The sequence below is a fragment of the Syngnathoides biaculeatus genome, chromosome 8 (assembly GCF_019802595.1).
Source record: "Syngnathoides biaculeatus isolate LvHL_M chromosome 8, ASM1980259v1, whole genome shotgun sequence".
In the NCBI taxonomy this organism is placed as follows: domain Eukaryota; kingdom Metazoa; phylum Chordata; class Actinopteri; order Syngnathiformes; family Syngnathidae; genus Syngnathoides; species Syngnathoides biaculeatus.
This window is the reverse complement of record NC_084647.1, coordinates 19,716,193-19,724,401: the sequence shown is the minus strand read 5'-3', so window position 1 is coordinate 19,724,401 and position 8,209 is coordinate 19,716,193. Positions and strand designations below refer to the sequence as shown.

The 8,209-nt window shown below is 44.3% G+C and overlaps 1 protein-coding gene across 1 annotated transcript; it reads right to left on the bottom strand.

The window, feature by feature from the left end:
* Nucleotides 1-90: 90 nt before the first annotated feature.
* tp53i13 (tumor protein p53 inducible protein 13) lies at nt 91-7,789 on the bottom strand. Its single transcript, XM_061828402.1, has 9 exons — nt 7,437-7,789; nt 7,262-7,339; nt 6,634-6,669; nt 5,624-5,682; nt 5,121-5,199; nt 4,785-4,913; nt 4,514-4,687; nt 3,731-4,439; nt 91-3,301 (listed from the first exon to the last, which is right to left on the bottom strand). The coding sequence occupies exons 1-9, from the start codon at nt 7,533-7,535 to the stop codon at nt 3,195-3,197; spliced, it is 1,470 nt and encodes a 489-aa protein (XP_061684386.1). The 5' UTR covers nt 7,536-7,789; the 3' UTR covers nt 91-3,194.
* Nucleotides 7,790-8,209: the final 420 nt, after the last annotated feature.

The following is an 8,209-nucleotide window of genomic DNA, read 5'->3' as shown; positions in this document are numbered from 1 at the left end:
AGGGAGTCCTCGGGTTGAACAGTCTCGATTTAAAACGTTTTGAATTTACAACACCCGTCCACCATTTTGCTAATCTGCACAGTGCTCGTCCGTGTTTGTTAGGGTTAGGAGTATCTTCGCATTTTTCACCCTCCTTTTTAGACATTAAAACCCCAAAGAAGAAAGCCGTGTCTTTTAGCAATGCTTCTGCAGCCAAAAGAAAATCCATTACCATGGAAACGAAGCTCAAGATCATAAAAAGATCGGAGAAAATAGAGACACTGACGAACATCGGTAAAGAGTTAGGCTTCAGTCGGTTGACCGTGGTGACAATTATTCAAGACAAATCCCGTATATTAGTGCACGTGAAGGGTTCCGTTCCGATGTCGGATACATGAGTGATCACAAAACAACTTTCTTTGATACTTGTCGAGATGGAGAGGCTGCTTACATTCCCTTGCAGTAGCTAAGCACAGTCTCCCCTTCTTCTCCATCCACCTCTCAGCAGTAATGGTAAGTACAGCATCTTATTTTTTTATTTCAATGTATTTGTTTTTGTATATAAAGTATTTTGACGTAAATTCTGACTTTAATGGTAAAATCCGACTTGCGATGAACCTCCATTTACATTACCACTATAGAGCTCGTGCACGTGACGTCACAGTTTGCACGGCGCCATATTGCCAGACAAACCGAGCTGCTCTGCACCGCGGGAGCCGTTGAACCAGAGCAGATTTTTCAAATTACCCGAGAACTGTTGTGCTCTTGGTTGTCACAACAGACGAGACAGATATTCAAAGAGATCATTCTACGGAAGACCAGCTGAAAAGATCGATGGATTTCGGCAACTTAACATGATGGATGGTGCCCAACCAAAATACACACACCTGTGTAGCGATTGATTCAATTCAGATAGGAATTATTCTTCTCAATCTTGAATTATCAAGAAGTATTTATAACGCCAAGTTGGGTCATTTTAGAACAAAGCGTATTTTAAAGAAGAAAATAAACCGTCTGTCACAGCAGAGAGGTTAACATGTAGCTGCAATCATTTCCGTGTATGTTCCGTGGAGATGACTGTCCGTTTTTTTTCCAATCGTAGTTAATGAATGAGAGTTTGCGTGAAACCAGGGGTCATTTATTTAAATATTGGCATTTGTATTGAATACTAGCTGAAAAGATTGGATTCCGGCAAAGGTTAACATGTAGTTGTATACGCTTCCGTGTTCACGAGCCGTCTCCTGTCACTATGTGGGATTTATTCCTGACTGAGAACAGATCCAGCACCGAAATATTTGTAGGCGTCCAGACTTATATGCTTTCAAACTTTTCCGTGTAAATCTTGACGACTTACTCAGCAAATACATGTCGATCCAGTTGTCGAAGACAAGCGGAAGCCAATTAAAAGGCCAATTTCTTATTGGCGAATATGTCGACTTCGGCATTAAATATGGGTCTCTCATTTTTCCATGTACCTTCATTTATTATCACCTTCTAAATGTTTTACGGTATCAGACAAAACTCTGGATGTCATGCTATAGGATGTATTTTCGTTTCTTTTTAACAGAGTTAACTTGCAACAATGCTTTGTTTGACCAGCAATATGGGAAGTCACGTGATTTTGTGATGTCGGTGCACAAACTATTGGAACAGAACTTGTTTGCAATACCAGGATTACCTGTATGGCCCAACCATCTCTGCTCACCTAACTACAAATAGAATTTATGACTATAAACCCTCACTATAAAACAGGAAACGGGTACATGATCAACTTGGTGTCTATTTTTTACTGCAAACAACCAGTAGGAATGTGGCGGTATGCATTTCTCCTATTTATACAAATTACTATTGTCAGTCATCAAAACATTTCAAGCTAAAAAAAAAAAAACATTTAATTTGTTTCAAATGGTTTTCTGCAGATTATCTCAGATTTAACATTCACAAATCCTCAATGGGGAAATTCATAAAATAATTGTTAAAAAAAAAAACTTCCCATCATTTGACTTCCTCATAGTTGGTTGAGCTTTTCCTTTAAAATACATACTTCCCATGTTACTCCACATTTCACGAAGTTCCAGGACAATTTTTTTTCCCAAAATTTTATACTCCTTTTCAATCAAGTTACATGTGTAACAATTTCCCATTATCTGTACTTAATGCACACGGGCAGTGTTACTGAAAACAAAAGTTCAAAATGTAACGTGTTCAATGAATCCCAAATGACCGCCAGAGGGCAGTACAGAAAACCACTGCATGGCTTATCATGAGGCATCCCAGATATGAACCTTTACTGAAAAGTGTCTAAAAACACAAAAAGATGTTCAGTCAATGGGGAACTGACAACCACGACATTGTAGAATCTGGAGATGTGCCAACACTCCTGGTCATATAACAACATATACGGGAGAGGCTGGTTCGGCACCTGATAAGAAGGGCATCCGTGGATCCAGTAAGTAAAAAGCTGCATGGAGACCATAGAGCCCGTGCCCCCACTCCCAAAAAATAAAAAATGACAAAAGCTGCTCAGATAAACGAACACCAGTGGTAAACAGAACATGCAAGCAGTATTGTCTGATCTAAATACCGTTTGAAGTCGACAAAACCTCATGCACGAAAGGGAAGTCTGGCCATAGAGTCCCACGGGCACCTCCTGGGCGCCAGCTCGGGTACGGTGTACTGACTGACAACACCTGAAACTCAATGACACGTTTTGCCGAACAAGAACGCAGATCTGCACCTGCCAGGGGCTCAAAGTCTTGAGAATTGCCACTTGCTGGGACATCAGTTCTTTCCTCCTGGGGCGACATCATGGTCACGTAACATTTTTGGCGTGCATATACAAACTTTGCTTGCATTAACGGAATATTCCGCAATGCTCTCTGGTGGTCAGCAGGGATGAACTACAGTATAACTCGCATATTACACTTTGAAAAGTAAAAATACAAAAGTATGACTCAGCAAAAATGTCTAGCGGTAGAAGAAATATTGAATACATAATTGCTTCACAAATGTATTCAAAGCCAATGTAATATAAAAACCTTGAAACTGTCAAAATTGGTGTGATTGGACTGTTTAAAAAAAAAAAAAAAAAAAAAGTTTTCTTTACTGTGCAATTTACAAGCTGTCCCTTTTGGTAATGCGGCTGTACCACGATCTGCCTGTGCAAACCACAGTACGACACTTCTTCAAAAGTACAAGTTGATTCCTTCATTTGTCTACATGTATTCATCGGAACTCGAGGAGCTTAGCAGGACGGCGCACTCTTGTCTTCGGCCTCTATTCCGCCGCCACTTTGCAATTTGCCGCCTTCTGTGGATAACGTCTAGAAGACAAAAATCACTATTAATAAAAAGATAGCGTGCAGATGTCAACTAGTGCAGAGTTTTGATCACTGTATACGTGAATATCAATACGAAGGTGGTTCAAAGAAAACTACAGTGATTCCCGGCCTACAGAGCGTATCTGGTAAAAATCACTGAAACACGACAGGAACACGCTAGCGCAGCGCTAACAGGGCTGGACCGGTAAAATCCACTTCCTCTGCACATATATTCCACCAGTCTCACTCTAACCTTTTTCGCTCGAGTGCCCCCTTGCGGCCGTTAGAAACACTGCACAAATTAGCCGCATCGCCGCATAAACAGGGTTGAAAGCGTGTGGGGAAAAAAAGTCGCAGCTTATAGGCCGGAAATTACAGTACAAGCAGAAAACGTCAAACCCGAGGCCTTTGGAAGCGTACCCAGCTACCAACCTGCCACGCTGTCGTAGTCTTGCTTTGGGTCGTGCCAGTAAAGACTGGGCATGGTCCTCCAATGGCGGTACAGCCGCGTGTGCAGCACAGACAGCGTGAGGAGAACCAGCAGGAAGCCCAGCGCCGCCGCGGCCCACACCGCCTCGTTGGACCTGGCGGGCCTTGGCGGGGTGCCATGCGCCTGGGGCATTCCTCGGCCCTCGGCATCCTTGACGCAGTCGCAGCGTCGTGTCGGCGTGCAACCGTCACAGTTTTCGGCCGCGTCGCTAACCGGCTGTTTTGAGGGCGCCGACTCAGCTCTCCCTTTTAATGAGCGCAAGTCACTTCCCTGCGCCAACTCTCTCTCTCTCACATCTATGACTCCATTTTGCACCGTGTCTCCAAGCGCAGTGGAGCTGCCTTTAGAAGACTGCTCCGCTGTTGCGTTTTTAACTTGAGAACCGTTCCGCGCATCAGTCTCGGGAAGCTCGACGAGTCGCGTCCTGTGTGTAGACCCTGGAATACTTTTCATTTCACCGGACACCTGGAATGTTGCGTTTGCTTTCACGTCTTCCCGTGGAGGCGCGACAGCGGCCCTTTCCTGCCTCTGCCTCCCCTCCCCTGGAAATTTTTGCCCATTCCTCTTCTCCACAGGGGAATCTTTCTCAGACTGTATCGTTGCTTTCAGCCACAACGAGATGATCTCCTCACAGCACTGCCGCACTGATTCCTGTGGATTTGGGTAAATTAAAAGAAATGTAATTTAATTGACATACAAAAAAAAAAAAAAGTTCAAAGTCAAACCTTTCGTTCTTTGCAGCGTTCCGCCCGGCGCTCAGCTGCGCGGGTCAACAGGAAATTGTACTTTCCAATGGCGTGATCGCTTGAGGTCGTCTTGCCCTGCAGCCAATCGCATAGGTCCGAAGAGGCCGCCGTGGAAAGCTCCAACGTTCTCCCCCAAGACACCAACGCTACTGGCTGAACGCCGAAGTGAGTGCAAAAATCCACAGCAGCAAAACAAAATCAGCCAATTTCGCCATTTCTTTCGCAAATTATCAACGAGGGCCTCCCTAACCGTGGATTCGTTAAGATGCGGGTGAGGAGTGACCACGTAGTCGCACAGACACGAGCGGGCCACGGCGGACGCGAGGATGCGCTCGCTCGAGGCTGCGCAGGGATGGTAGAGCAAGATGGCAGCTCCGTGCTGGTAGACGCACCGCAAACGTGTCCAAAAGAGAACAAATATGTAATCTGTCAAGAGCAAAAACTATTTCTATGAACGGATAGCGTGAGGCGCTTGATGTGCTCGTCGGATGTTAGTCAAGATGCTCGAGTTCACTTGTTGGCACATCACAGAATGAATAACTGCTGCACCCCAAAAACTTTGAGTACACACAGCGCAAAGACTCACGTGCAGGTTATAAAGCCACCGTTGAGGAGGGCAGTACAAATACTCGCCGCTCTGTGCTCCGACCGGCCTGAACGCACCGCTGCAAGGCACACAAACAACGGCAGAACGACTACACTTTAATCACAAGTGCTGCACGAATGCCCAGAAATCTTTGAGTTCAAATTTAAAGACGTCAATTAATTTGTTGGGTTGGCTTTAAATCTGTTCAACAGTTAAGGGTAATGTAAAAGTGTTCAAATAACATTTACATATTCAGACTAGAGGAAAATACACACGGTACCGGTTGAGTGCTTGAGCAATGATTCAAATGTTTTGAGTCAAATAGAAATGATTCATATTCTGTTGCCGGCGGCGCATAATTTCAGTCTGCTTCAAACAACACGTCGAACCTGGAACCTCAGAACTGCGAGGCAGGCGTGCTAACCGCCAAATCGCCGTCCTGCAACCTAAAATTCAACAACGCCAGGTAACCGTGTGTTGCTTCTTTCTCTGCGCAGTTGTACCTGTTGGGGATCCTGTGACGGTAGGAAATGGCTTCATTCATGCACACTTGCCTGGCGGGCTGTTTACAAAAAAAAAAGACCACATATCAGTCGAAGTCCTGTGGGCTAGACCCAGAAACTAGAGCTTAAGTTACTTTTGAGCGGTGAAATTAAGGCTTTGGATTCATGATGTACGGACTTAAAGGGGAAATCCTCTAGTTTGCATTAACAATGTAGCCAATAGGTCATGTAATGTGTACTCTATTGTGACAATGTGATGTTAAATCCTCTTTCATTTAATAGCGTTTTGAGAAGAATTTTATCGACAATTATGTATTTTCAGGGGCTCTGCCATTTTCGCGAGTCACATGATCTACGTGGGCGGATGTGACGTGTTACGTGCCGCAACAAAGGCTCCAGTGGTGATTTTTCTTGTATTTATCCTCATCTGATGAAGAAAGAGCAGTATCGGTTGATCGGGAAGACGGAGGAATACTTCCATACACAGCCGCGAGCGGCACAGCTGTGAGCTCGCTCCCCCGAGTCCCAGAGCTGTGCCACTCACAGCTGTTTATGGAAGTATTCCTCTGTCTTCCCGATCAAGCGATACTGCTATTTCTTCATCAGATGAGGATAAATCCAAGAAATCAGCGCTGGGCATAAATGGTGTCCCATCTAATCGAGCATTTGGAATGGCACGTAACACGTCACATCCGCGCAAGTAGGTCATGTGACTCGCGAAAATAGCAGCGCCCCTGAAAATTTGAAATTATCGATGAAAATCTTCTCAAAACACTATTAAATGAGAGAGGATTTAACATCATCATATTGTCAAAATGGAGTACATATTACATGACCTAATGGATACATTGTTAGTGCAAACCACTGGATTTCCCCTTTAAAATGTACTACCAGTGACTTTTTGACGAAGCGGCGCCAAAGTTCACGGAATATTGAATGCACCGTGACCTTTCGCCACTGCAATCGCAGCTCGTGGGTTTCACACTAAGACAGTTTTAGTGTTTGCTCACCTCAACTTCGTACACTGTGTCAACACTGGGGAGCCTCTGGAAAGAGCAAAGGAGGAATATTTGCTAAAACCGCACCGTGAGCGCAGTTTACAACAATGTGGACTTTCTCATGATGCGGCACATGCCAACCAAAGTAATGAGAGAAACAGTGACACCGTTAGCATGCAATAGATTTATGCAACTGCTGATTACTAGGAAAAAGATAAGGTACGCTCTGCTCTCATTTCGGTTTCACCATTGACATTTTACTGTCTTCTTCAAACGGGTTCTGTAACTTTTTAAACAAACACAACTTGTCGTTGTCCCGCGACAGTCAAGCGATTCAAAAAGGTAACGCCGGTCGGCTTTCCGTGGTATGTGCATCCTGAGACTCACACACTCTCAAGTGTAATATATTTCTCTGCTTACCACGCAAACCATTCAAAGTGACATATTTGAAATTGAGTCAATTCTGATGATGCTGGTATAAAATATCGGAATATCTGAACTCTGAGTTTGGGCTGCTCGAGGGATGAAGTGACTGAATTCCATCGGGCAACGTGTCGACCTTGACCGCATCCGAGCGCATAACAACATCTCGCCAGCGAATGTGGATGATGTTGATGGCATCTCCCGTATCCATGGTTACCTGAGTGGAATCGAACCTATCAGGAACAGCGCAGCCAAAGAGGACAGCATCCGTGGCCAGGTCCCTTTCCACATGAAACTATGCAACAGACAAAGTAACCTATTAATTTTCAGGATTTGCTTGATTAGTCGCACACAACAACGAGTTTCACCGTCGAACAGTATAATAAGCTCACCTTGCCATTGTCGCAGTGTGTCCTCGGGTCGTCGGAGACGGCGTACCGACAGAAAGTCAGCCAGAGCGCGGCCAGCACGGCCACTGTGTGGCTCGGCATGCTCGTCACTCATCCAGGGGGGAGAAACTTCAGCCCCATGGAGTCGCGGCTCCTGCGGCGACGGGAGGACAACGGAGGCGACTTTTGGAACCCCGAAAATATGTTCCTTCAACGATGATGCGGCCGCCAAAAAAAAATTTTGATTAAAATAAAATAACAATAACGTGCTTCTCACGCTGAGTCGGTTGTCTACGTTGCAGACGGCAAGCGTAGTTTTCGACTTTGTGACACAAACCAAGCAGTCTTTCGATTAACACATGAAGATGATGGTGACAACGAGCGCCGACAAACAAGATTAACAACGGAAGTATTTTATATACCTACAAAATAAAATCCACGTTTCCTAAATTGTCTGTTTTCTTTTGAAGTAAAATACACTATACATGCTTTTTTTCTACTCTAATATCAAATAATATATGCTACAAGTGTATATCCCTAAATCAATCAAATCCCTATTTTGTAATTAACATATAATTATCTTTTACACTGGAAGTTTATTTTACAAATCCGGAATCTCAGTTGTTTCCAATGACGTAGGTTCTTTCACTTGACTACTTCCGTCGAAAGTGGCCCCTCAAGTACGGAAGCTGGAAGGACACAATTTTGTAAAAAAATAATTACATTGCTGTATAAAGGATTATCCATACACTTTCGGAGCCGCTTACCCTTACAAG

Excerpts from the sequence above, each read along its gene's own strand:
- tp53i13 (XM_061828402.1), bottom strand. The coding sequence starts at position 7,535 with ATGCCGAGCCACACAGTGGCCGTGCTGGCCGCGCTCTGGCTGACTTTC. Across the intron at positions 6,670-7,261 it reads ATAGGTTCGATTCCACTCAG|AGGCTCCCCAGTGTTGACAC; the intron begins GTAACCATGGAT and ends TGCTCTTTCCAG. Across the intron at positions 4,914-5,120 it reads GGTGGCTTTATAACCTGCAC|CACGGAGCTGCCATCTTGCT; the intron begins GTGAGTCTTTGC and ends TGCGTCTACCAG.